The sequence below is a fragment of the Nuphar pumila genome, chromosome 4 (genome assembly GCF_984573655.1).
Source record: "Nuphar pumila chromosome 4, dmNupPumi1.hap1.1, whole genome shotgun sequence".
In the NCBI taxonomy this organism is placed as follows: Eukaryota; Viridiplantae; Streptophyta; class Magnoliopsida; order Nymphaeales; family Nymphaeaceae; genus Nuphar; species Nuphar pumila.
This window is the reverse complement of record NC_143252.1, coordinates 22157390-22185061: the sequence shown is the minus strand read 5'-3', so window position 1 is coordinate 22185061 and position 27672 is coordinate 22157390. Positions and strand designations below refer to the sequence as shown.

Below are 27672 nucleotides of genomic sequence, written 5' to 3'. Positions count from 1 at the left end.
ATGGGCGTGGACTACTACAAGGTACTGCAGCTGGACAGGAATGCCAAGGACGATGATCTCAAGAAGGCTTACAGAAGGCTAGCCATGAAATGGCATCCCGATAAGAACCCAACCAACAAAAAGGGGGCAGAAGCCAAATTCAAGCAAATCTCTGAAGCCTACGAGGTACCCGAAGCCACAATCGCTACCACCCATCTTTTTCTTCCCCATAAGTATGCTTGGTTTTTCTCATTTTCTGTAGTGGTAGACAACAGGAGGGGAAAATTAAAATGCCCATCGTTGTAATTTTCTTTATTTTATTTTGGTTTTCTCGCATTGGATTCGGAAGATAATCCTTTTCGTGTTGTTGGATGGGAGATGGGAAACCATAATGAATAATAAATGCGAATTCCCATCTTTCCTTTGTTCTCCTTTAACTGTTAAGGTGAATGTGTTCCTTCGCTGGAATTTTGGAAGGTTTTGAGTGACTCACAAAAGCGTGCGGTCTATGATCAGTTTGGGGAAGAAGGGTTGAAGGGTCAGGTTCCTCCTCCGGGGGCATCTGGATTCTCGACGTCGTCGGAATCTGGCGGGCCTAACGTGTTCTGGTTCAATCCGACGAGTGCTGAGGATATCTTCTCTGAGTTCTTTGGGTTTTCAAGCCCGTTCGGTGATATGGGTTCTCGAGGTGGTGGCGGGAGGTTTCCTAGAAGCGTCTTTGGGAAGGATACTTTTGCGTCATTTGGCGGAGGAGAAGGTTTGGGCAATGTGCAGAGAAAGGATCCCCCCATTGAGAAGACTCTCACCTGTAGTCTGGAGGAGCTCTACAAAGGGACCACCAAGAAAATGAAGATTTCTAGGGATGTTTTTGATTCAAATGGGTATGGCTTGTTCTCCTTTTATTCCTAAATTTTTTATCGGGAGCATGGTACCTTTTTCTGTTATTGTTTAGTAATTCTGTTGATTTAGAGAGTTGGCTTTATTATGGATGTGGGCACGTTATTGAGAGGATCTCTGTTTGTTTAGCATTTAATGCTTTTTTGTTTCACAAAAAATGCTATAACTATGGCATGCTTGATTTTTCCTGACCCATCTCGTCGTGTATAATCTAGAGTGTTTATGTGATTCCTGATGTCAGCATTTATATTCCAGTATTGCTGTAACCTTCAAGGTTGTTGCGGTGCTATTTTGTTTCTCCATTGATTTCTGTCTGAGGTCCTTGTTTGTTGTGCGTTAATTGTTATTTGACATTACCGAAAGTTTGTTATGGATGGGATAGTGCATATCAATGTATGGTGGAAAGATACCTGTGCAGGGTGCAGGCATGGTGATATCAGTTTTGTACATAGAACAATCACAAAATATAAACACTGATTTAATATTGTACGAGAGGAAACAAATTAAATTAGGAAAATTCTTGTCCCTCTTCATAAATGGTTCTGAACTTGGATGTAGGTGGTATGCAGTCAAAGTTTTGGAATAATTGACATAGATATATCTAACAGCAGAACTTTTGTGAAAAAGGCTAAAAATCTGAACTTAGCTATGACTAAAGTTCGAATCAAAATCTTTCATCTCAATGTCAATATTTACCCATGTAAATAAATGGTCTACGAGGAGAATAGTGAAAAGAGTACCAAATTCCACCTATAATCCCCAACTTGATTATTCTGAATTTGGTCTTATACATATGCAAGGCAAATCAGAAAAAAATAAAAAGAAAGGAAGAAAGAAGAAGCATTCTTCTTTCTTTTCACACAAAGACCAATATTCTATGGACAAAAAACCAATTTTGAAGTGATGCTCAAGCAATCAAAGAGAAGGACTAGATCAAGTAGCATGCTGGAAAATGCTTGAATAAAAACACCAAAATAAAGCTTCGGAAAAGGTATGTGATCTAATAAAATCAACCCTGTGAAAAGAATTGAATCAAATCCAGATGGTAAAGGAACATTTTAGGGAGCCTAAATACAGAAAAAGTTGTGCCCAACGTTAGCATTTCTGAAGATATTTGACAACCATAACAAAAATGTAGTCTTTCTAAAACATGAAAGCTTTTCAAGAAAGAGATGAATTTATATGGAATGGAGAACTTCCAAGCAGTGTTGTGAAAAGCGTTGAGGCGTAGCGAGGCGCTCCACTAAAATTTGAGGCGAGGTGTAAAGCGTAAGCCTCAATTTTTTTTTAAACTTAAAAAAACTATAAAAAACATCTAAAATTATAAATAAATATTTTTTTTTATTGATGAAGCAACAACCAACAAGAAATAAAAAATCTCAAATAAATACTGAAAAAATATGAGATTAACATGTAAAAGTAACATTAATGCTCCATGATTCCATCTTATATCTCTTCTCATTGTTCAACTGCAAACATTAGAAACCAAAATTCTCTTCAATTAAAATGATCTCTTGCCGCATTTGCAGAAAAAAAAAACAGAGCTAAAAAAACATTTATTAAGAACGGTGCATCTATGTAGTAATCAATATGAAAATATGATAAGTGAAAATCAATATTAAAAGTATATCATGTCATTAATATTGTGATCTATGAAGAAAATTAAGGTCATCTGACAACACCTTAGAATGATTTTCATTCAAACAATAAATAACATCCAAACGTGATCTCAATGTCCAAACGAATATTCTAAATCTTAAAGACCATTTAGATGATCCTGTATAAGGAGGAAAGAGGATAAAGACATAGCACGATATAATTTAATGCAACAAGAGTGTTGAGAGTATTAGGCATGTGCCTTTTATATTCTTGTTACTTTAAGCGTAGACAGGGGTAGTTTGTTATTTTCTATTGTTCCCAGGTCTCTATTGTAACTTAGGTTATTTTGGCTAATCTCTATTTAAAGGAGATTAGACTTAATGTTAATGTCAGTTTTTTTTCAGCGTCAAACTGCTCTTCACACACTCATGCAACATGGTATCAGAGCCCTTCTCGATTCTGGATGCCTGAGTCTCCTGCGTCTTCGTCTTCGTCTTCATCCTGAAATCGATCTGGTCGACATCTCAAGGCTGTTTCATCGACTGATTCTGGTGGACGTGGACAAGGGGGACATAAATCAGATATGGCCTCATATCCTTGGTCTGGTTTTATCACCACAAAAAGGATATGATCTGGTGACTAGACTTGGATCCGAAGTCAGATCTTGTTGTTCCTTGTCAAAGAAAAAATTTATCTACAATCTGTTGAAGATGGGTCATCGTGGTTTGGCACGTTGGGTGCAACGAGTTGATATCGTTGGGGTGAAGTCGTGGCGTCGATGCTGTTGCAGTTGGTGATTTAGGGCTTGTTGCATGGGTCATCGTGGTTTGGCAAGTTGGATACAACGAGTCGATATCGTTCGGGTAAAGTCGTGGCGTCAATGCTGTTGCAGTTAGTGATTTAGGGCCTGTTGCATGATGCAGATCATATCAGTCTTCATTGCAGGCCTGCTAATGTTGTTGCTGTGATCTGGTATGATTTGTCGTGAGTTGTTGCTGTTAATGTTGTCGTGGTGTTGGCGATCAACAGTCTTTGAATTGACGTGGGTTGTTGTGGTGCTGTTAAGTTAGTCGTAACTCTTGAAAGTTACTGCTGTTAATGTTGTTGTGGTGTTGGCGATCAACCGTCTTTGAATTGACGTGGGTTGTTGTGGTGCTGTTAAGTTAGTCGTAACTCCTGGAAGTAACGCAACCCAAAGAAAGTTTTTTTTCTTCCGGCAACGTTGATTAGTTTTTTTTTGCTTAAATGGCTGAGTCTCAAAACCACGGCCAGAAGGTGGAGTCATTGCCTGAATACAAAGCATTTGCAAATCCTATTTCTTATGGATCATCTGTCAAATTAGACGAGACAAATTATGCTAGATGGTCTCGTACTTTTATGATGTCTGTTTCACGCCATCGCAGGAAGTATATCTTATTAGAATTTGAACCAAAGGAGAAGACGAGTAAATATTCTACATGGGAAGAAGACAATGACATTGTTATGTCATGGATTATGAATAGCATTCAACCACATATTGTTGATGGTCTCATTTATTACACTACTGCAAAACAAATGTGGGATAACCTTCGAGATACATATTCTCAGGAAACAAATGTAAGTCATATTTTCCAGGTTGAACAAGAAATTTATCAACTTCAACAGGGAGACCAAACCTTAGCACAATATTATGCTTCAGTAAAGGCTGCTTTTGAGAGGTTGAATGCTCATAGACCTCTATGTTGTGACAAATAGAGAGTTCATCAAGAACAGACCATGGTGGCACGATTTTTCACAGGTCTGTCATCAAAATATTCTGTAGCAAAGGTCTAGATGTTGACGAGTTCTGATGTTCCTACTTTGGCTGAAGCATACAGTCGTCTTAGTAGACTCTGGATGTCATTCTCTCAGTCCCAATCTGAATCCCAAACCTTTGCTCATTTTGTGTCGTATAGTCGTGGATGGGGCTCTGTGTTTAACCTTAGAGGGAGAGGTCGTGGTAGAAGTACTGGTGGTAGAGGCAGACTTCAATGTACCTACTGTGGTAGACTTGGACATCTGGAAGATAGATGCTTTGACAAACACAGACGCCCTCCTGTTCCTTCATCCAAGGTTGCTCCTAAAGCCCAAGTTGTCAATGCCAGTGCAGATGCTCCTGCAGATTCTTCAAAGGATACAATTACTCTTAGTCATGCTGAATATGATGAACTAGTTGCTTGTCATCCAACTAATTCCAGCTCTCCCATGGCAAATGTTGCATGTTCAGCAGGTGATGATCTAGCTTGCCAAGGTAGTAGATGGATCATTGACTCTGGAGCGTCTAGACACCTGTGTGGAAACTCTCATGATTTTTCAAACTTAAAACCCATTTCAGATCATCGAAAGGTGGTTCTGGCTGATGGTAGCTCCTCTCCTATTGTTGGTCAGGGAAACATTTCCTTATCTTCCGCTCTTCAATTGACAAATGTGTTCCATGTTCCCTCTTTTCCATAAAATTTAATGTCAGTTGGCCGTATCACCAATGAACTAAATTGTAGGGTGATATTTGATCATGTGTGTTGTATGTTTCAGGACTTGCTGACGGGGAAGAGGATTGGTGGAGGCTACGAGGAAGGTGATGTCTATTATATGCGACAACCAGGCGGAGCAGCCCATGCTGCAATAGAGTCTTCTTCCAGTCCCTTGCTGTGGCATCATCGTCTTGGTCATCTTCCTTTACCTAAACTTCGCAAAGTTATTCCCCAAATTTCTTCATCAGCTATCTTACAGTGTGAAGAATGTCAACTTGGCAAACACCACAGAAGTTCCTTTCCGTCTAGTCAGAGTCGGTCTAGTAATAAATTGTTTGATCTTCTTCATGTAGATGTGTGGGGTCCTAGTCGGTCTAAATGTCGTTATTATCTGGTCATTGTGGATGATTTTTCAAGATTGTCTTGGTTATTCTTAATAAAAGAAAGATCTGAAGTTCCCAATATTCTCTAGTCTTTGATTATTGAAGTTCAAACCCAGTTCGATTCATGTGTCAAAATTGTTCGCACTGATAATGCTCTTGAATTTAAGACTAAAGTCTTGTTACAGTTTTACAAAGACCGTGGGATTAAGCCTCAAACATCTTGTGCCCATACTTCTCAGCAAAATGGGGTGGCTGAACGAAAGCATAGACAAATTTTAAATGTAGCCCGGTGTCTAATGTTACAATTTCATATGCCTGCATCATATTGGGGAGATGCATTCTCAATTGCTGGTTTTCTCATAAACCACATGCCTTCAACCTCTGTAGGGGATCGTATACCTATCCAAATTCTTCATCCAGAGGCTTCTCTTTTCCATATTCCACCGTAAGTGTTCGTGTGTGTGTGTGCTTTGTGCATAGATTGGAACAAAATCGGGACAAGCTGACTGCTCCGTCTACCAAATGTGTTTTCCTTGGGTATCCTCAACACCAAAAGGGGTATCGTTGTTATGATCCAATATCCAAAAAGGAGTATATTAGTGCAGATGTTTCTTTCTTTGAGTCGACTCCCTATTTCTCAAGTGGTCCTCCTCGATTGCAAGTAAGTCAAGGTGATATTTTTCCTCTACCTATTCCTCCTTTTCCTTTGGAGTCTGTTCCCCAAGAGTCTCCTGTTGAGTATCCTTCTGTGCAATGATACCGGGATCCTCCATTGGTGTACACACATCGATCACCACTTGATTGCATGCCTCCATCTTCCCCCTCTCCTGAGGTGAGTATTCCAGATCATCCTGAAACATTTGTTGTAGATGATGATCTGCCTATTGCTTTACGCAAAGGAAAAAGACAGTGCACTCTTCATCCTATTTCTAAGTATGTCACAGATGTGCGCCTTGGAAGGAACATGCGGAATTTCATCTCAGCATTGTCTGCGATATCTGTTCCCGTCAATCATCATCAAGCTCTTCTGGATCCCAATTGGAAGCAGGCAATGCAAGACGAGATGGATGCCTTATTGTCACGTGGTACATGGGATCTAGTTGTTCCGCCCAATGATGCAGATATTGTTGGTAGTAAGTGGGTTTTCTCTCTTAAGTATAATTCAGATGGCTCTCTTGAGCAGTATAAAGCTAGACTGGTAGCCAAAGGTTATACTCAGACCTATGGTATTGATTTCTTTGAAACTTTTTCACCATTGGCTCGTCTTGACACCATCCGATTGGTTTTATCTGTTGCTGTACATGTGAAAATCTCTATAAAAAAGGATTTTGTGTATAAACACAATACTAGAAACACAAAGTGTGCACAAAGGCATAAAAGGAGAACTCTCACAAGTGCACAAAAGCACGGATACAAATGCACAAAGGTAAAAAAATATCAACTTCAATATGTTGGGTCCCAAAAGAGGGCTTTACCAAAGTGTAAGTTACAAGGGGGTAACACCCCATATTTATAATACAAGGGAGAGAGGGAATGAGGGAGTGTTGGGCTCCCAACGGCTCTAAATAGAGCTGTTGGGAGTCCAACAACTCTCTCTACTTTATGCTTTTTGACTTTGGTCAAAAAAGCATAAAGCCAAATAAGTCCAAAAACTAAACTAAAAAAGAAAAAGAAACCTAACCTAGTTAAATAAACTAACCTAATCCTAATTAAGCTTAAAAGTAAACTAAAACTATGAGATTACATATTGAATTATGTTACATTATTTAACACCCCCCCTCAAACTTAGGGTGACATAACCGAAAGTTTGCCAAGAAGGAAGTTAAATCTTGGAGAGCACAACGCTTTGGTGAAGAAGTCTGCTAGTTGGTATTCTGATGTAACATATGGAAGGTCTATAGTTCTTCTTAAGTATTCTTCACGAACATAGTGGCAGTCCATCTCAATGTGCTTCGTGCGCTCATGAAATATGTGATTTTTGGCAATATAAATTGCACTTTTATTATCACAACATAGTTTTGTGGGCCCTTGAACTTGAATATTCATATCTTCCAGCAAGTTGCGAATCCAAACAATCTCCACGGTAGTAGATGCCATGGCTCTATATTCGGCTTCTGTGGATGAAAGTGAGACCTTATGTTGTTTCTCGCATCTCCAAGAAATTAAAGATTCCCCTAAAAAAATACAAAAACCAGTGGTGGAGTGACGGTTATTTGGGTCACCTCCCCAATCAGAGTCAGTATAAGCAATTAAATTCAATTCAGAAGAAGAAGATAGAAATACCCCATTGTTTACTGTACCCTTTATGTATCTGATGATGCGGAGAATGGCACTCATGTGAACTGAAGTAGGTGCATGTTGAAACTGACTAGCAACATGTACAACATGAGAAATATCAGGCCTCGTAATGCTGAGATACGTTAAAGATCCAACCAGTTGCCGGTAAGGTGTGAGATCTTTAGGAGAATCCCATCATCAATCTTCATCTTTGAACCTACTATTTCAGGAGTTTCACAGACCTTGTCATATGTGATTCCTGATCTGTCAAGAATGTCACAAGCAAGTTTAGTTTGAGACAAAAAATAGCCTCTGTGAGAATAGGCAACCTCAATTCCCAAAAAATATGTCAGAAATCCTAAGTCTGACATTTCAAATCTTGAAGTCAGGATAGATTTAATGCTCTTGATTCCTTTGACATCATCACCTGTTATTAACATATCATCAACATATAACAGTAATATAACAATCCCTGCATCAGATTTCTTAACAAACAATGCAGTGTCAGTATAGCATGAAGTAAAACCATTTTCAGTCATTACATTGTTAAACCTATCGTGCCAAGCCTTGGGAGCTTGTTTCAAGCCATAAAGAGCTTTACGAAGACGAAGAACTTTATTTTTAGGAATTTTCATACCAGGTGGAGCATCCATGTAGACTTCTTCATTAAGATCACCATTTAGAAAGGCATTTTTGACATCCATTTGGTAAATATTCCATTTTCTAATGGAAGCAATGGTGACGAGACATCTAACAGTAACCATACGAGCTACTGGAGCAAATGTCTCTTCATAGTCAATCCTGTATTCTTGACTATACCCTTTAGCTACAAGACGAGCTTTATACCTCTCAAGAGATCCATCACTCTTTGTTTTGACTTTGAACACCCATCGGCATCCTATAGTTTTCTTTCCACTGGGAAGCGTTTGAAATTCCCAAGTGTTGGCTTTCCTAAGCGCTTTGAGTTCATTCTCCATGGCTTCTCTCCATTCAATACATCGTTTGGCATCTTCAAAATTTTTTGGTTCAAAATATGAGTGAATGACACTTAAGCAAGCTCGATATTTAGGAGAGAAAGAATCAAAAGATACGAATCTAGAGGGAGTTCTTCTAGTTCTCTCGGTTCTTCTAGGGTTTGAATCATGTGAGGGGATAGATTCGCTAGGTTCACTATATTGCTCAATAACACTTCTAAAGGGGAGTCTATCTCTATGAGTATAGGTGATAGGGTCTCTAGTTATATTTTCTTCTTGAGAGGTAGTAGGGTTAGAGTTATTGTTGATTTCAACCACTTCATTGTCACTGTTATATGTTGATTCATCATCACTAGAGATATCATCATCTTTAGATAAAAGATCAAAGAGAAAGGAATAGTCAGCAATTTCTAAATGAGATTCATTCTTTTCAAAACCACTATCATTTTCTAAAAATGTTACATTCCTTGAGACATATAACTTATCATTTTTAGTATCATAACATCGAAACCCTTTTTGAGTTTCGGAGTAGCCAAGAAAAGCACAAGGAATGGCTTTAGGTGAGAGTTTATCATTCTTATCTGTAAGGACAAAACACTTACAACCAAAAACTCTCAATCTATTATAATCGGGTTCTTTTTCATATAGAGTTTCGAAAGGAGAGATTTTATCTAAATTTTTGGATGGAAGACGATTAATAAGATAAACTGAAGCAAGAGCCGCTTCGGCCCAAATTTTTTTTGGAATACTTTGGGAAATAAGAAGGGTTCTAGTGGTTTCAATGATATGCCTATGCTTCCTTTCGGCTAACCCATTTTGTTGTGGGGTCTTAGGACATGATCTTTGATGGACAATACCATAGTCTTCAAGATATTTCTTAAATTCATTGGAAAGATATTCGCCTCCGGAATCGGTCCTAAAAATCTTTAAATTACTATTAAATTGATTCTTAATTATCATATGATATGATTTAAAACATGAAAACACTTCGTGCTTATGTTTAAGAAAATATATCCAACAATATCGAGAAAAATCATCTACAAAAATCACATAATAGACAAAGCCTCCCTTGGATATGACGGGTGCCGGTCCCCAAACATCCGAATGAACAATTTCAAAAGGTTTTGTGGTAAACATAGATCTTTGTTCAAAAGGCATACTTCTCATTTTTCCAAGAATACAATCATTACAAGAGAAAGTATTTTTACAAAGATTTTTAATAAAATGCAAATAGGATAACTTGGTGATGTTGGTTTGACCAAGTCTTTTGTGCCAAACATTTATGTCTTTATGTTGGGCCACATTACAAAAAGGGGTTTTAGGAATTTGGAGAGAATCCACATAGTACAAGTCTCCCTTCCTAGAGCCTTCCCCAATCAACTTCCCGGACCGGTGATCCTGTATTAAACACTTATTAGATGAAAATTGAATGTCACATCCAAGGTCCGAGAGTTGAGAGACGGAAAGTAAGTTCAAATTCAATTTAGGTATAAATCTAATTTTGGGAATAAAAAAATTTTGAGTTTCAAAGTTTCCAATCCCCTTAATTTCAAGAGAAGTGTCATCCGCAGTTGAAACAAAAGATGGTGATAAACTTTTAGAATATTCAGAAAGAGAAGAGATGTTTGGAGACATATGAAAAGATGCACCCGAATCTAAAAGCCAAGAAGTTTTACCTGGAGGAGAAAGAGTGGATACGGCGGCACCGAAAATAGCTCCCTTAAGAAGAGGTTGAAGAGCTTCCATAATTTGATTTAGAGAGAGAGCTCCACTTGTAGATTCCTCTTTTTGTGATTGAGATGTGGTTGCCATTGCAAGTAGTTTCTTCCATTTAGGACAAACCGGTTTGATGTGACCGGGTTCCTTGCAAAAGTGGCACACAATTTTGCTATTGTCCCTTCTTCCGCCTTGACCACCATTGTATCCTTGATTTTGGTTTTTAAAGTGAGGAGGTTTATATGTCCTCAAGTTGTTGCCAGGCCTAGACACGGCATTAGCTCCATCACATTCATCTTGATTTGTGGGCATTGCAAGAACACTTGGATTTTGCTTGCTAATGCCCATACGAGTTTCCTCTGCACTTAACTTGGTAATAACATCTTCAATGGAAGGAGATGTGAAAGAAGATAGAAGAGAGGACCGAATTTGTTCAAATTCGGGTCGAAGACTATTTAGGAAGTTAAAGAAGTGATCTTCCTCTAATTGCTTGTATCTAAGTTCAATAGCTTCACCACTCCACTTGGGCTCAAGCATGGCAAGCTCATCCCAAATAGAGGATAATTCAGCAAAGTACTCACGAATAGACATCTCATTTTGTTGTAGGGTCAAGGCCCTCTTTTGAAGATAGTACTTGTGAGATAAGTCTCGTGAAGTATACATCTTTTTAAGATAATGCCAAGCTTCGGAGGCTTTCTTGAATTTGATGATATTGGCATTGATCTTGGTTTCAACGGATGAGAAGATCCAAGATAGGATCTTGAAGTTTCTCATTTCCCATTCCTCATGTTTCTTTGAATATTCTTCAAGAGCTTTTTGTCTTTCTTCTCCTTCAAGAATTTTGATTTCTCCTCTTTCAACCATCGTAATTTTTGGTTCGGGTTCCGTTATGGAACCTTGAACATATCCCCAAAGCCCCTTTTCCTTTAATATGAGCTTCCATATTTCCGGCCCATACATGATAATTGGAACCATTGAGCTTAAAGCCAAGAGAGAAATGAGAGTCTTTTTCACCCATTAGAGAGATAAGATGAAGGAGAAAAATACGTACCACAAAGAGATTTTAACTCTTACTTGTTGTAGTAATCTTCCAAAATATTTGATGAAGAGAAGTCTTCACGCCAATCTCGAAAAAATTGAAGGCACGCTTTTCGAGGCACTCAATATTGTGAAGAATCACAAGACTTTCCTTCTCAAGCAACCTTGCTCTGATACCATGTGAAAATCTCTATAAAAAAGATTTTGTGTATAAACACAATACTAGAAACACAAAGTGTGCACAAAGGCATAAAAGGAGAACTCTCACAAGTGCACAAAGGCACGAATACAAATGCACAAAGGTAAAAAAATATCAACTTCAATATGTTGGGTCCCAAAAGAGGGCTTTACCAAAGTGTAAGTTACAAGGGGGTAACACCCCATATTTATAATACAAGGGAGAGAGGGAATGAGGGAGTGTTGGGCTCCCAACGGCTCTAAATAGAGCTGTTGGGAGTCCAACAGCTCTCTACTTTATGCTTTTTGACTTTGGTTAAAAAAGCATAAAGCCAAATAAGTCCAAAAACTAAACTAAAAAAGAAAAAGAAACCTAACCTAGTTAAATAAACTAACCTAGTTAAATAAACTAACCTAATCCTAACTAAGCTTAAAAGTAAACTAAAACTATGAGATTACATATTGAATTATGTTATATTATTTAACAGTACACTATGGTTGGAGCCTTTCTCAGCTTGATGTGAAAAATGCCTTTTTATATGATGATTTAATGAAAACTGTCTACGTGCAACAACCTTCTGGATTCGAGGTTCAGGGGGAGTGTAAGCAACATGTGTGCAGATTGAAGAAGGCCATTTATGGTCTTAAACAAAGCCCTCGTGCGTGGTTCCAGAAGCTTTTTGAGATAGTGTCGGCATTTGGCTTTGTCAGGTCAGCCTCAGATCATTCTCTGCTTATTAAAACATCTTGCTCTGGGATTGTTGTGATGGTATTATATGTAGATGATAGCATACTAACATGCAACAATGCCAAAGAAATTTTAGATACAAAGGCCCATCTTCAAACTCATTTTGTTACTAAAGATCTTGGTCCTTTCAGATATTTCTTGGGAATAGAAGTTTCAAGGAACCGTGAGGGTTTGGTATTGTCCCAACGAAAGTATGTTTTAGATCTTCTTAAGGAAACCAGAATGCTAGGGGCTAAGCCTGCAAGTATTCCTATGGACCCTAAGGGCCATATGTATGATGAGGAATCGGAATCTATAGACAGTAGTAGTTTTCGTTCTCTTGTTGGCAAGTTGTTATTATGTGACAGTGACCAGACTTGACATTTCATTAGCAGTGAGCAAGATAAGTCAATTTATGGACAAAGCTAATAAGGATCACTGACAGGTAGCTATAATGGTTCTTAGGTATTTGAAAGCCTCTCCAAGAAAAGAGTTGTTGTTCAGTCAGACCCCATCATTAGAAATTATTGCTTATTCGGATGCCGACTATGCTGGGTCTGTTAATGACAGAAAGTCGACAACTGGGTTTTATTAAGAGTGTATATGTACATACGGGTCCAGATTGTAATGAAACAAGGTACAATGGAACAATAGTGAAACAAACACAATGCCAACAAAGGGCTTTAATAAACTCACTTGGTCACTAATGGACCAAATACAATCTCAAGAGAGATAAAAATACCAAAACAGCACAAGAGGCATACAAACCTATAAGATGGGAAAAAACTCTAGAAAAAACCCTCAAATGCTTCTTAAAGCATTAAGGAATAACAAGGGAGTGAGACTCTATTTATAGAGCCTCACTCCAACACATGGGAGGCAGTCCAGCTCTTTGGACTGCCTTCCAACAGTCATTATTATGACTGTAGGGTGGCAGTCCAACGTCTAGTTGGACTGCTGCCCAACAGTCATAGATATGACTGTTGTGCTTGAACTGTATGGCAGTTTATTTATTACAATGCTAAATTACATTTCAGTCCTTAGTGGACTGTACTATATGATAAAAAGACAAAAATACCCTTATCGGGTATTTGAATATAATTTTATTTTTAACACTCCTCCTCAAACTTAAAGGGAAATCACCGAAAGTTTGCTAAGAAGCTACAAAAATTGAGGTAGTGGAAGAGCTTTGGTGAAGAAGTCTGCAATCTGAAATTCGGACTGGATATATGGCAACGTAATGGTCCCCTTCAAATATTCTTCGCGAACATAGTGACAATCCATCTCAATGTGTTTTGTTCGTTCGTGAAATGTGTGATTGCTGGCTATATATATGACACTTTTATTATCATAGCATAGCTTTGAAGGTTCTGAGACATCAACACCCATATCGGAAAGTAGTGCTCTCGTCCACACAACTTCAGTGGTTGTGGTAGCCATTGCCCTGTACTCAGCTTCCATAGAGGATAAAGACATTTTTTGTTGTTTTTTGCATCGCCAAGAAATGAGAGAATCACCTAAAAACACACAAAAGCCAGTAGTTGAGTGACAGTTATTGGGATCTCCTCCCTAGTCAGAATCAGTGTAAGAAATAAGACTTAAAGATGAGGAAGAAGATAAGAATAGTCCTTTAGATATAGTTTTCTTGATATATCGAACTATTCTTAATACTATACTCATGTGGACGGTTGTGGGCGCATGTTGAAATTGACTTGCAGAATGTACAACATGCGCAATATCTGGCCTTGTAATGGACAGATACATCAACGATCCAATAAGTTGTCGATAAGGGGTTGGATCATCTAATAATACTCTATCTTCAGCTCACATTTTTGCATTTATTACTTCAGGAGTATCAACATATTTTGTGTCTGTGATTCCTGAACGCTCAACAATATCAGCTGCAAACTTGATTTGAGATAAAATATATCCTCTTGGTGAGTAGGCTACTTCAATTCCTAAAAAGTATCTCAAAAAACCAAGATCAGTCATATCAAAAGACTTTTTAAGTAAAATTTTAATATCTTTAATTTCCTTTTGATCATTCCCTGTGATGATCATATCATCAACATACAAAAGAAGAATGGTCAATGAGGTACCTGTAGATCTCACAAAAAGAGCAGTGTCAGTGTAACAAGATTTAAATCCAAGTTTTAATATCGTACCACTGAACCGATCATACCATGCTTTAGGGGCTTGTTTAAGCCCGTATAGGGCTTTTTGAAGACGAAGGACCATGCATTTTTCAATAGACAGACCAGGGGAAGGATCCATATATACTTCTTCATTTAAGTTTCCGTTCAAGAATGCATTTTTAACATCTAACTGGTATATCGGTCATTTTCGAATGGATGCTATAGCAACTAGAGTTCTGACTGTAGTCATACAAGCTACTGGGGCAAAGGTTTCTTCATAATCTATACCATATTCTTGAGAATATTCTTTTGCAACAAGTCTTGCTTTATATCTCTCAAGAGACCCGTCACTTTTTGTTTTAATTTTAAACACCCATCTACACCCTATTGTCTTCTTTCTGATAGAAAGATGTTGAATTGTCCAAGTGTGAGCCTTGTGTAATGCATCTAATTCAATTTTCATGGCTTCAACCCATTCGTTTATATTTTTGGCCTCGTTATAGTTGGATGGTTCATGATAGGAATGAATAGCTAGAAGATATGCCCTGTAGTTTGGTAAGAAGGATTCATATGAGACAAACCTACTTTTTCGACCTTCTAACCCTAGTTTCTTCAGTATTTGTTAATTGATTATATCTGTCAAGGGCACATGGATGCTCCCCAGTATTTCGTCTAGAGTATTGAAGAAGATCTTGAGATGGTTCACTACTTGAGTCATTAATAGACTCGAAGGTTTTAATATCATTACTAATACCTTTATTGGGTAACAAATCAAATAAGAAAGCATACTCAGATTCTTCCTTAGGAACTTCAAAATCAAATCCACTCTCATTTTTAGAAAGGTAACATTTCTAGAAACATAGAGTTTATCATTTGTTTTATCATAACATCGATATCCTTTTTGATTATCTGCATAACCAAAAAAGACACATTTTATGGCTTTAGGAGAGAGTTTGCTATAATTTTCAAGAAGCACGAAGCATTTACAACCAAATGCCCTTAGCCTTTTTAAATCAGGAGAAATTTTAAAGAGTTTTTCAATAGGAGACTTGTTTTCCAAAGTTTGAGAAGGCATTCTATTTATTAGATAGACTGCGGTTAGGGCAGCTTCAGCCCAAAATTGCTTTGGAATTTCTTTTGAAATAAGTAGGGTTCTAGTAGTTTCAATGATATGATGATGTTTTCTTTCAGAAATCCCATTTTGTTGAGGTGTCCTAGGGCATGATTTTTGATGCACAATTCCATGATTTTTTAGATATAATTGAAATTCATTTGAAAGAAACTCTCCCCCAGAGTCGGAGCAGAAAACTTTAATATTTGTTTTAAATTGATTTTTAACTAGATTGTGAAACAAATATAAGATTATGATGCATAGTGGGGGCAAGGAAAACATCAGGAATAAGAATTTAACCTTTAAAAGTTCTAATAAGAACTTTTCCTACATGAGTGACATAGTGGTGAGATCCATTTCCTATAACAATGGTACCTTTCTCTTGATATGGCATGACATCAAGAAGCTTACCTGCATGATGCACAACTCCAGAGTCAATAAACCATTGGTTCGAAGAGGATGACTGCGGAGGAGAGGCTGGTGGCTGATGATTCATCCAAGCACTCATATTTAAACGAGTCATCTGCGAGGGCTGCATATGCATCTGATTGAATGCAGCAGCAAGATCCTTAAGAATTTGACCTTGAGGCTGGTGTGTGGCTGGATAACATGGCTGTTGTGATGGGGCATGGGGCTGCATATTGGGTGCACCTCTTGGAGACTTGGTGGGAGGCTTAAAAGAAGCATTAAACCTCTAAAAGCAATTGGAAGCAACATGCCAACGTTTCCCACATATTTGACATATAAGAATATTACCATGAGGTGCATAAGATGCACTAGATGACACAAAAGGAGCAGGAGGAAGTCCCTGCCAGATCCAGCTCCTTGATAAGATCCCTTTCCTTTTCCTTTAGAATTTCGTCCCCCACTTATTTTTCCCGAACCAAAAGAAGCAACAAGAACATCGTGTTTCTCTGAATCCTCACCCTTTTTGGATGACAAATCTGAATTCATTCCAAACTATGTCACACAAACTCGTTAAAAAGGCCGCCTCGCCTGTGTCAACGCGACGCGATGTGGGTGCGATCAACCTGCATCACCCAAGGTTATATTTGTATTTGTTCAAAATGAGCTCAGCCATCTTTGATTGAGTCTATTTTGGTCCAATTAAAAAAAAATGAATTTTGATGTGGGGCGGGGGGGAGGGGTTAGGGAACGATCACGCCAACTCCTAACCCTGACTCCTCCCCACTCCCCTCCTCGACTCCTCTTTTGATGGTAGAGACGGTGATGACAAAAGCACCAATGACGACGATGAAGGCAACGACGATGTGAGATAGGTTCGTCTCTCTCTCTCTCTGTTCCTCCTCTTCCTCTTCCTCTCTTCTTCTTCTTCCTTCACCTCCTCCTCTCTTTCCTCTTCCTGCTCTCTTTCTTCTTTTTTCTTCTCCTCCTTCCTCCTCTTCCTCTCGTTGGAGCAAGGGTCGAACCCAGGCCTGCTGGGTTCAGCTCAGGTGAATCCAGGCCTATTGGGTTCGGCTCTGGCGAACCCAAGTCTGGGTTCAGCAGAACCGAACCCAGGCCTGCTCTAAAAGAGGCTCTGGTGAACCTAGGCTTGGGTTCAGTATAACCGAACCTAGGCTTGCTCCAAAAGAGGCTCTGGTGAACCCAAACTTGTGTTCACTAGAACCGAACCTAAGCTTGGGTTCTGAGTTCGGCTAGTTTTTTTTTTATGAATTATATTTTAATACAAATTTTACTTCTTTTCTGCTTGACTTGTTTGATTGTTTCATGTTTTCTTAATTTACTTAGCGTAGCCATAATATATTTAGGTTGATTTAATTATGGTGTTATTTTTTTTTTGATGAGGAACATCAATTATAGATTTTTAATTTGATTTATTGCATGAATTGATGATATGATAATTGTTTTATTTCATTATTGTTAACTTAAATCTCTTAAAAAGACTTGGGGTGCAGGGGTGTGGGGAGGGTATATATATATATATTGTTAAAATATAAAAAATATATAATAATAATATTCATATTATTATTATATATATATATATTTATGTGATTTTATTTTTATTTTTCTGTATTTTTTGCTATTTTCTTTTTAACTTTTTGAGAGTCTAGTTCTAATAGAACTAGACTTATATTATTAGTTAAGTTCCACTTGGAACTTAACTAATAATGTAACCGTTGGACTAGTCCAACAGTTACATTTATAACCCTATAAGGAGAGCTCCTTAAGAGCTCTCCTCTCCCACTTGTATATAAAGGGGTGCATCCCCTCTTGTATTTTATTCCAATGCTTCTAAGCATTTGATGTTTCATATCATTAAAGAATATTTTTTATTTCTTCTTTTGTTTCCCATTATACCCTTTTTAAGGGTTATGCTTTAGTGTCTTTTTAGACACCTTCTCGTGCGGATCTAAGTTCGTGTTCGGAAGATCCTCATTTCATTTCATGGTATCAGAGTAAGGTTCATCCTACATCGTGAAGATTTCTTGCCTCGTTTTTCGTGCCAAGCTTGCAAAGGTATTTTATCACCTTGGTTGGGGTTTTTAAAGCCTCTTTTGAAGGAAGGAGAGAAAAGAAAAGCTCGTTGCATCAAAATATCGTGTTTGCTTTCTCTTACTCTTTCTCTCGTGTTTGCTTCTCTTACTCTCTCTTTCTTTATTTCCTTTTCTCCTTGTTTTATCACCTTTGTAAAAGATGGATGATCAAGATAAAATCACCATCATACCCATGAAGCTAAACGACACAAATTATGTAATGTGGGCTTCAATAATAAAGCACCACATATGGGGAAAAGGGTTGTGGGGATAGTAGATGGTTCCGATTCGGAACCTAAACTTGTTCTCACCAAAATAGAAGGTGATAAGGAAGTTTCCTTGACCGAAGGGGAAAAAAGCAAAGCCTTAGCCAACTATGAAAAGAGTTGGAAAGAATGGAGAATAGGGCATGCTAAAATTATGTCATGGCTAATCAATAGTGTTGACACACAGAAATGTTCTAGTCTTGCCAAGTTTGAGAATGCCGATAAGGCATGGGAATATCTCAAAAATATGTATTCCCTAAAAGATATTGCACATGTGTGCAGTCTTTAAAAAAAGGTTAGATCTATGACCCAAGGTGACAAAACTATATGAGAATACTATAATGAATTATCCGAACTTTGGGGTGAATTGACTATTCTAGAACCAAAATGGTATTGTCTAGAAGATATTGAGCTCTGACAAAAACAACTTGATATAAAACATTTTTATCAATTTGTAAACGGTCTAAGACCGGAATTCGAGTCAACGAAATTGGCTCTTCTTCATCGAGGAAAAGTTTCCTCTATTGTCGACACTATAGAGGAATTAACTATAGAGGAAAAAAAATCAAGAAATATACTCTTAAGGCTGAAGATGATTCTATTCTTGCTGTATCCAGACCAGGGAATCATGTACGATCATATAGACCACCCCATTTTAACCGCCAAGGTGGTGATTATGACAAGAAAAAGGTTATTTGCCATCATTGTCGTGAACCGGGACACTACAGGCCTTAGTGTCCTAAGCTTAAGGAGCTCAGAGAAAAGAGAGTTGTGATTGCTGGATCGAAGCCTAAAGATCAAGATGCACCAGTCTCTATGGCCCAACTAATGAAGATTCTCCAACCTCTCATCAAAGGAGCTTCCTCCTCATCAGAAGCTTCGATTGGGGCAGCTGCTTTATCTTTTTTCGATGCAGGTAACTTCCCTTGGCTTCTTGACTCTGGTGCTTCATTTCATATGACCCAAATGATAAAAGTTTATCCGAATGTGTTAAAAATAAAACAAGTGTGTCAAAAGTTTTTACTGCTAATGGAACTTCTTTTGAAATAGAAGGAATAAGAAATTTTGAAAAAATCCATAAAACTGAGAAATTTTTTGTTCTAGAAGTAAGATTTATTCCCAAACTAAATTTAAATCTATTATCTGTTTCTCAAATATCTGACCATGGTTGTAATATTTCCTTCTCTTCTTATGGTTGTTGGGTACAAGATCACCAGGTAGGAAAGCTGATTGGGGAAGGCCATAGAGAAGGAGGACTCTATTACATGGATTTTTTGAAAATGCCAAAGAAAGCTTTTTGTTATAACATTCAGAAAAATGAGTTGGAGTTGTGGCACAAAAGACTCTGTCATCCTCATATAGTCAAAATCCAACATTTTTCAAATCTAGAAAAATTTTGTAATTTTGAAACATTTACTTATAAAGATTGTATTCTTGGCAAAATGAAACGATTACCATTTCATAATAGAACTTTTGTCTCTCCAAGACCACTTGAATTAGTTCACTCGGATGTTTGGGGTCCCGCACCAATAATTTCTAAAGGCGGATTTGCTTATTATGTTATCTTTGTCGATGATTATTTCAGACATACATGGATTTACTTTCTAAAACTTAAGTCTGAAGTATTTTCATACTTTCAAACATTTCATAATATGGTTAAAAACAAGTTTCAAAATGAAATTTCCATCTTTCGCACAGATTCAGGGGGAGAATTTGTCCACAGATTTTAAAAATTACCTTAACTTGCATGGCATCACACATCAAAGGTCTTGTCCATATACACCCCAACAAAATGGGTTGACAGAATGAAAACATCGCCATATTATGGAAACCATTAGGACTCTATTAATAGCAAATCAAGTCCCAAAATATTTCTGGGCAAAAGCTGCCTTGACTGCCACCTATCTGATTAATCGAATGCCTTCTTCTTCTTTGCAAAATATAACACCAATAAAAAAAACTTGTGAACCTTTCTCCATATTACTCTAGACTAAGAGTATTTGGATGCAAATGTTTCATATTTATGAACAAAAATGATAAACTTTCTCCCCGTGCGATTCCTTGTGCCTTTTTAGGATATTTTGAAAATAAAAAAAGGATATAGGTGTATTGACTTCAAAAATAATAAGTTATATGTATCAAGAAATGTTTCTTTTCTAGAAAAAGAGAACTTCTTTGATTTTGAAAAACCAAAGGAAGTCAGAGAGTACTCCTTTTTGTTAGATCTAACATCAAAATCTGATGAATATGATCATGACTATAACTTTGATGATGATCAAGGTATTATTGACCTTGATTACAATGTTGACAATGAAGAAGTTCATAGAGATACTAGTATACAATATTCAAGACGACGAGAGCCTAATCTTCCATATGCACTTGAAAGATATTCTGAAATTCCAATCAGAAGGTCATCCCGAGTCTCAAGGCCTCCAAAAAAATTTGTGTCATACGAATCTTTCTCTCCCACATATAGGGCAGTTATTGCATTAATTCACTCATATGAAGAATCATGTTCATACTATCAAGCAAAGAATGATGTCAAATAGGTAGAAGCCATGAAAACTGAGTTAGATGCACTTGAAAAGGCTTCTACATGGTCTATTCAAGACCTTCCACTTGGGAAGAAACCTATAGGATGTCGATGGGTTTACAAGGTTAAAACTAGGAGTAATGGTACTCTTGAAAGATATAAAGCCCGTCTTGTGGCCAAAGGTTATGCCCAAGAATATGCCATTGACTACGAAGAGACCTTTGCTCCTGTTGCTCTTATGACAACAGTCAGAACCTTAATTGCCTTAGCTTCCATCAAGAAATGATCCATATTTCAGATGGACGTAAAAAATGCATTTCTAAATGGAAACCTAGTTGGAGAAGTGTACATGGAAGCCCCTCCCGGTCTCAATATTCCTAAGGGTAAAATCCTTCGCTTGAAAAATACTCTTTATGGCCTTAAGCAAGCACCCAAAGCGTGGTATGACAGGTTTAGTCATGTTATGATTGATATTGGTTTTCACTTCTGCTTGACTGACACTGTTTTGTTTATTAAGAGTTCTGATGCAGGGATCATTGTGTTTCTTCTATACGTGGATGATATGATCATCACTGAAAGCGATAAACAGGGAGTTGAAAACATCAAAAACCTTCTTAAATTCCATTTTAAAATGACCGGTTTAGGTTTATTAAGATATTTCTTAGGTATTGAAGTTGCTTACTCTCCTAGGGGTTATCTACTATCTCAAACTAAATTTGCTTATTGTTTTCAGGTCTGGCATTACCGATGATAAGAAAGTAGATACTCCATAAGTTGTCAATGTAAAAATGAAAATTGATGATGGAGAACTCCTTGAAGACCCTACTCCTTACAGACAGCTAGTCGGAGCTCTTTCCTATCTATCCATTACCAGACCAGACATAGCAATGTTGTGCACACAGTAAGTCAATTTCAACATGCTCCCATATCTGTTCATATGGGAGCAGTTTTGCGTATCACCAGATACCTCAAGACCTCTCTTTCGAGAGGGCCCTTTTTGTCTTTTACTTCCTCACTTGATTTAATTGCATACACTGATACTGATTGGGGAGGTGATCCCAACAACCGACACTCAACCACTGGTTTTTGTGTCTTTTTAGGTGAATCTTTGATATCGTGGAGATGCAAAAAGCAGCAGATGGTCTCTCTCTCGTCTATAGAAGCCGAATATCGTGCCATGACAACCACGATCATGAAAGTAGTTTGGCTCAGACGCCTGCTTGCTGATATGGGAGCAGAAGCAACACAAGCTTCACGTATGTGTTGCGACAACAAAAGTGCGATCTACATGAAAAGCAACATAACATTTCATGAACGGACCAAGCACATTGAAATGGATTGTCACTACGTTAGAGAGAAATATCTACATGGGACAATTGATCTGCCATATGTTACCTCAGAATATCAGTTAGCAAACTTCTTTACAAAGCCTCTCGTTGCTCCTAGATTTCACTTTCTCTTAGACAAACTTTCGCTCATTGTACCATAAGTTTGAGGGGGACTGTTAAAATGTAAAATATATATAATAATAATATTCATATTATTATTATATATATTTATGTAATTTTATTTTTATTTTTCTGTATTTTTTGATATTTTCTTTTTAACTTTTTTTGAGAGTCTAGTTCTAATAGAACTAGACTTACATTATTAGTTAAGTTCCACTTGGAACTTAACTAATAATGTAACCGTTAGACTAGTCCAACGGCTACAAGGAGAGCTCCTTAAGAGCTCTCCTCTCCTACTTGTATATAAAGGGGTGCATCCCCTCTTGTATTTTATTCCAATGCTTCTTGAGCATTTGGTGTTTCATATCAATAAAGAATATTTTTTATTTCTTCTTTTGTTTCCCATTATACCCTTTTTAAGGGTTATGCTTTAGTGTCTTTTTAGACACCTTCTCGTGCGGATCTAAGTTCGTGTTTGGAAGATCCTCATTTCATATATATATATATATATATACCCTCCCCGCACCCCTGCACCCAAGTTTTCTTAAAGTGCCGCATCCACACCCGCATCTATGTGACAGATTCCAAACATACCTTCAAAATCAAATAACATAGTGTGAAATTCTTCGAAAGAGGGACAAGGAACATGTCCAGTGACCATAACAGTGAACATCATGTATTCTTCCTCTAGGCCTCTCAGGGTCTGCATATTGATGTCATTATCATTAATTGGACTTCCTATAGCAGCCAATTGATCTGTGATGGTCTTAATGCGGGTGAGATATTGCATGATGGATGAAGATCCTGTAACAACCTTCCCGAACTCATTCTTCAACTGGTAAATTTTTGGACTAGAAATCTGTGCAAACCAATTATGCAAGATGGCCCAAAGTTCGCCTGCTGAAACTCCAGTAGGCAGCAGGGACCTGCAACAAAGCTCACGAGAGAGAGTGGCTGTGATATATGCAACCACGGCTTGGTCATCTTTCTGGATTGCGCTCTTTTGTCTCTTGGCTGCTGCCTCCTTTGGATATAGAGGCAATAATAAACTCATCAGGCATGGGAGTGGACCCATCTGGACTAGATGACCCATGTGATCATGGCTAGAAAGAAAAGGGATAATTTGTTTCTTCAAGTTATAAAATTTGAAGCATCTAAACTTGTCAGAAACAAGCTGATCGAGAAAAGAAGATTGAAGAGTGGATGCCATGACAAAGAAAATAAACAAACGAAATAGAAAGGAGAAATAGAAAAAGATATTAAATAAGAGAGATAAAAAAGGATGCAGAGCAGATTTGAAAAGAGATGCAGAGCAGATCCGCTACCAGAGGTCTGACACAAGCAAGGTACTGCTGATGTCAGCAAGGAACCTTCTTTTTTTGGAGATTGGATAAAAGAAGAGGAAGAAGAAAACTAGGGTATCGACTGCGATATCAGATCTGGAATATAAGTAGATCAAGAAACAAAAAAAAAAGAATATGTCTATAGGCTTAAGAAAAGACAGAAGAATAAAGAATGTTAAGAAAAAGGAGGAGAACAGCAAGGGGTATTCTCCCTCCAATGCTCTTGAATCCTCTCCCATATATATATATATGTGTGTGTGTGTGTGTGTGTGGCTGCATCTGAAACGACCTGGTCAAAAGGACCAAAATGCCCCTGCTCTGACTAGGAATGATGAAAATACCCTTGGGTTCAGATGGTGTAGAATAGAACCAGGATAGCTCCAGACCACATTAGCCATCTTTCTCACAGTTCTAGCCTTTTGTGGGGAAAAATAAATGTTGACTGTAAGAGTTCTTGAATGAATTCCAATGACTAGTAAGTATTAAATGCCATTTTGTTTTCATAGACTTTATGAAAAAGGTTGTGCTTGCTACAGTTATTCATGTGATGGTCGTTCACTATTCTTACTGTTATCATATTCAAGATGGTTTCCATATCAGATGGATAAATTAGTGCTTCTCTTAATATCTGTGAAGAAGTTGAATTGAAAATTTCTTTGCTATAATCATGTCTTTTAACAGGTTTGCAAACTATGTCACATGGGTGCGGGTGCGGGCGCGGGCGCGGGTGCGTGTGCGGGGATTCGGCACTTCCAAAAAACCCGGGTGCGGGGGTGCGGCAGGGGCAAAAATGTAATAAGTAATATATATATATATATATATATATATATATATATATATATATATATATATATATATATATATATATATATATATATATATATATATATATATATATATAAAGGGGGTTGGGGAATAGGCGGGTTTTTTTTTTTAAACTTTGCAGCTGTCAGGCAGCTGCTGTCAGCAGCTGACAGGCAGCTGCTGTCAGCAGCTGACAGGCAGCTGCTGACAGCAGCTGACAGACAGCTGTCAGCAGCTGTGCTGACAGCTGCTGTCAGCAGCTGTGCGTGAAAACTGAAAAACTTACTTTATGCTAGTCTGTCAGCAGCTGACAGACTAACATAAAGTTTTTTAAAAAAAAATTCGAAGCCCATTTGGGCAATTTTTTTTTTTTAAAAATAGACATTAATGATCCTGGGTGCGGTCAACGCACCCAGGATCGAGTTGACCGCACCCGGTGCGGCACCCGCACCCGCGTCGAGTCGCGTCGACGCGGGTGCGGCACCCTCCTAGCCGAATCCCTGTGACATAGTTTGCAAATCATCTTTGTTGGACTGGGGTTACTTTGGTCTCTTTTAAGGATTATGTGGTCCAGTTCTTCCAATAGCAATACATCAAATAAGGATGATATATAAACTACTAAATTTTACAAATTTGTAGCTTGTTATTATGCGAATAGCAAATCCATGATATAAGTTGTAATATAGCCTTATACCTAGAGTATGAAGTGCTGTGGAGATCTTCTCATGTCTAGTCTTTAGTATGCTAGCAAAAGTGGTCCTACATCAAAGGATGAGAAAAGTTGAGAATGCTTTGGTCTATATAAAGAGAGCCTACTGTATCCTTTGTGCATATGTTCTAGCATGATGACAGGCTTGTCTTTTCGGCGGTTCAGAAAAGGGTAACTGGTTAAAAGACCAGATTGCCCTTGAAAAGTGATGCCTTGGTAGGTGGTTCAAAAAAGGGAGTCTGGTTCAAAATGGACGAAATCGTTCATGGATATGTTAATCATGTCAGATGCAGTCAAACCTATGTCACACGGACTCGGCTAAGGAGGCGCCGCACCCGAGTCGACACCCCGACACGGGTGCGGCTTCGGACACAGCCCGGACTCGGTCAATGCCGAGTCGGACTTGGTCAACGAGTCGAGGCTTAGTCCTCCTTGTTTTGGACTCGGTCAACGTTGACCGAGTCTATTTTTGTCCATTTTTATGACAAAAAATGTATAAAAACTAAAAAAAATATATCTTTTTATATACTTCTGTCTTTAGAGAGAAAGACTGTGCAGAGCACAGTCTTTACCCAGATTGTGCTGCACAGTCTTTACCCAGACTGTGCTGAGCACGGGCGCAGATCAGGTCAGGTTTTTGCTCATGCTGACATTGTGGCCGTCTCTTTGCATTTTGGATGAATGCCACGTGGTTTTGTTGACTTTTGAGCTTTTTAAAATGCAAATCAGATGGCCATGATGTCAGCATGAGCAAAAACGCTCATGTTCAACATGAACTGATCCGCTTCCGCTGAGCACAGTCTTTACCAGACTGTGCAGAGCACAATTTTTACCAGACTGTGTAGATATTTTTTTTTAACTGTGCTGAGCACAGTCTTTACCAGACTGTGTAAATATATATATATATATCCGTGTCCCCGTGTCCAAAAATTTTGAAATTCACCCGCACCCGCACCCGCACCCATGTGACATAGAGTCAAACACATGTCCAGAGTGTGTCATGTTGCTAACCGAGTCACACCTTGTGTCCGCATGTGTCATTGAAGACACGAGCCTAACGTGGCTTGTCCCTGTGACATAGTTCTACACCATGTCAATGGCTGGTGAGTATTATTACTGATCAGTCTTCTATGTCAGTTTGAAGCTTCAGATGGTGAACATCTTTCTGGTACTGCATCATAGTAGATAGTGAGTGCTCTATTATTGATTAATCTTTTTTTTTGAAAGGCAAGCTGGGGTTAGGCAGACCCCTACCAGTTATACAATACAACCATACCATTGGGTTTTTGAACCTGCAATGTCCCAACACAAGGTGACATGCACTAGCTGCTCCTATCAGACAAGCAGAGCCCCGGTTGGTTATTATAGATTAATCTTGTTATGACTCATGTTGAGCTCCTTTTCAAATGGCAGCATTAACTATTCTGCACATTTGGTCTACATTGGCTGGAACCTTGCTTTTACTCTCCTTAATATTGGACTTGTGAACCTTTACTGATTGTAGGTTACGGATGGGATCTTAGCAATCAGCATTTGACCACAAGCCTGTGTTTATTCTTCAAACTTGTCTCATTATGATTTAAAAATCATTAAAATGGTCTAAGTATCTGTTAACTAGGTGAAATATCAGTATGATGCTTGCCATCACTGAGATTGTATGCCTTGCATGTTTATTTTAGAATATAGGACTTCTTTTGTTTCTACATGGATTTCTTCTTATATGTTCACTATAGATGATGGTAACTGCACTTTTCATGAGTGAATAAAGCATGTTGAGCTTGATTATCCTTTGGTGCAGTTTTTTAGATGTTCCTTCTGACCTTGAATTGCCTGAATGATTGAAGGGGTCTGTTTCTTCTGAACTGTAGTTGCCTGTAGTTACCTACTCAGTTTCTAGTTGACAAAATCCCATTGGTTACTGGACTTGGTTTGGTTTCAGGGAAGGTAAAGAAGCACTATATTGTAGTGGTTTGTGTTTGTTTTGAGAAAAAGTCTAGGGAATGTTGGCCCATCAAATGGTAGCCATGCTAGTCTTGAGAGAGAGAGAGAGAGAGAGAGAGAGAGAGAGAGAGAGAGAGAGAGAGAGAGAGAGAGAGAGAGAGAGAGAGAGAGATTTCTTGTCCATAGGAAACCAACAACTGTAGAGGAAATCCTGACAATTGAGATCAAGCCTGGTTGGAAGAAAGGTACAAAGATTACCTTCCCAGAGAAAGGCAACGAGCAGAGAAATATGATCCCGTCTGATCTGGTCTTCATTATTGATGAGAAGCCCCATGCCACATTCAAGAGAGACAGCAACGATTTGATAATGACACAAAAAGTCTCACTTGTAGAAGCTCTCACTGGATATGCACTCCAACTAACAACGTTGGATGGTCGCAGTCTCACCATCCCTATCAATTCTGTAATTAGTCCTGGGTATGAAGAAGTTGTTAGAGGTGAAGGTATGCCAATCCCAAAAGAACCCACCAAGAAAGGCAACTTAAGAATCAAGTTCAATATCAAATTCCCTCCCAGGCTTACTGCAGAGCAGACGGCGGGTATCAAGCGATTGTTGTTGTCACCTTGA

General features: G+C 38.2%; 1 protein-coding gene across 2 annotated transcripts; it reads left to right on the top strand.

Moving 5' to 3' along the window:
• LOC149839622 (DNAJ heat shock family protein) lies at nt 1–27672 on the top strand. 2 transcript variants are annotated; one of them, XM_090002688.1, is made up of 5 exons: nt 1–165; nt 457–680; nt 9147–9158; nt 27231–27316; nt 27425–27672. In XM_090002688.1, exons 1-5 carry the CDS (start codon nt 1–3, stop codon nt 27670–27672), a joined length of 735 nt encoding a protein of 244 aa, XP_089858814.1. The 2 variants fall into 2 exon arrangements, with proteins under 2 accessions (XP_089858814.1, XP_089858813.1); XM_090002687.1 differs by having other exon boundaries at nt 27231–27672.

Excerpts from the sequence above, each read along its gene's own strand:
- LOC149839622 (XM_090002687.1), top strand. The coding sequence starts at position 1 with ATGGGCGTGGACTACTACAAGGTACTGCAGCTGGACAGGAATGCCAAG. Across the intron at positions 166-456 it reads AAATCTCTGAAGCCTACGAG|GTTTTGAGTGACTCACAAAA; the intron begins GTACCCGAAGCC and ends GAATTTTGGAAG.